General features: G+C 75.0%; 1 protein-coding gene across 1 annotated transcript; it reads left to right on the forward strand.

The window, feature by feature from the left end:
- The first annotated feature begins 214 nt into the window (after positions 1–214).
- On the forward strand, positions 215–1,390 carry SOX1 (SRY-box transcription factor 1). Its single transcript, XM_042958263.1, has one exon. The coding sequence runs from the start codon at positions 215–217 to the stop codon at positions 1,388–1,390; it is 1,176 nt and encodes a 391-aa protein (XP_042814197.1).
- Positions 1,391–1,619: the final 229 nt, after the last annotated feature.

Raw genomic sequence — 1,619 nt, forward strand, 5'->3', positions numbered from 1 at the left:
ACCTGTGAGCCGGACCTGCGCTGAGTGCGTGTGTTTTTGCCTTCCGTTCCGTTGTCTTCGCTTCCACCTGCGCCCCGCTCTCCTCTCCGGTAGGACTTCTCCCCCTCCCCGCGTCCCGCTCCGTTCGATTGAGCCCCTCTCCACCCTCCGCCCCCCGGCCGTCTATGCTCCCGGCCCTCCCCGCGCGGTGCCGGTGAACCCGCGGGCCGCCCCGATGTACAGCATGATGATGGAGACCGACCTGCACTCGCCTGGCGGCGCCCAGGCTCCCACGAACCTGTCGGGCCCGGCCGGGGCGGGCGGCGGTGGGGGTGGCGGTGGCGGCGGCGGCGGCGGCGGGGTCGCCAAGGCCAACCAGGACCGGGTCAAGCGGCCCATGAACGCCTTCATGGTGTGGTCCCGCGGGCAGCGGCGCAAGATGGCCCAGGAGAACCCCAAGATGCACAACTCGGAGATCAGCAAGCGCCTGGGCGCCGAGTGGAAGGTCATGTCCGAGGCCGAGAAGCGGCCGTTCATCGACGAGGCCAAGCGGCTGCGCGCGCTGCACATGAAGGAGCACCCGGATTACAAGTACCGGCCGCGCCGCAAGACCAAGACGCTGCTCAAGAAGGACAAGTACTCGCTGGCCGGCGGGCTGCTGGCGGCCGGCGCGGGCGGCGGCGGCGCGGCGGTGGCCATGGGCGTGGGCGTGGGCGTGGGCGCGGCGGCCGTGGGCCAGCGCCTGGAGAGCCCGGGCGGCGCGGCGGGCGGCGGCTACGCGCACGTCAACGGCTGGGCCAACGGCGCCTACCCCGGCTCGGTGGCGGCGGCGGCGGCGGCCGCGGCCATGATGCAGGAGGCACAGCTGGCCTACGGGCAGCACCCGGGCGCGGGCGGCGCGCACCCGCACGCCCACCCGGCGCACCCGCACCCGCACCACCCGCACGCGCACCCGCACAACCCGCAGCCCATGCACCGCTACGACATGGGCGCGCTGCAGTACAGCCCCATCTCTAACTCGCAGGGCTACATGAGCGCCTCGCCCTCGGGCTACGGCGGCCTCCCCTACGGCGCCGCGGCCGCCGCCGCCGCCGCCGCGGGCGGCGCGCACCAGAACTCGGCCGTGGCGGCGGCGGCAGCGGCGGCGGCCGCGTCGTCGGGCGCCCTGGGCGCGCTGGGCTCGCTCGTCAAGTCCGAGCCGAGCGGCAGCCCGCCCGCCCCCGCGCACTCGCGGGCGCCGTGCCCCGGGGACCTGCGCGAGATGATCAGCATGTACTTGCCCGCCGGCGAGGGCGGAGACCCGGCGGCGGCCGCGGCGGCCGCGGCGCAGAGCCGGCTGCACTCGCTGCCTCAGCACTACCAGGGCGCGGGCGCGGGCGTCAACGGCACGGTGCCCCTGACGCACATTTAGGGACGCGGGGACTCTGCGGCCCGCGCCCACGACGCGCGACGAGGGAGCGCGCGGCCCGCCCCGGGCGGCCTTGCTTTTGTACAGACGTTTCCACGTTCTTGTAAAGAGGAAGGCACTGGCGACGAGCGCGGGCGACCCGCGGCCCCCACCTCCCCTTTGCGGGAGCTCCTGGGGACCCGCCGGGCGCTGACACCGCCGTGCTGTCTAGGCCGACTTCGGGGCTTTCTTG

The sequence above is a fragment of the Panthera tigris genome, chromosome A1, assembly GCF_018350195.1.
Source record: "Panthera tigris isolate Pti1 chromosome A1, P.tigris_Pti1_mat1.1, whole genome shotgun sequence".
Taxonomy (NCBI): Eukaryota; Metazoa; Chordata; class Mammalia; order Carnivora; family Felidae; genus Panthera; species Panthera tigris.

Excerpts from the sequence above, each read along its gene's own strand:
- SOX1 (XM_042958263.1), top strand. The coding sequence starts at position 215 with ATGTACAGCATGATGATGGAGACCGACCTGCACTCGCCTGGCGGCGCC.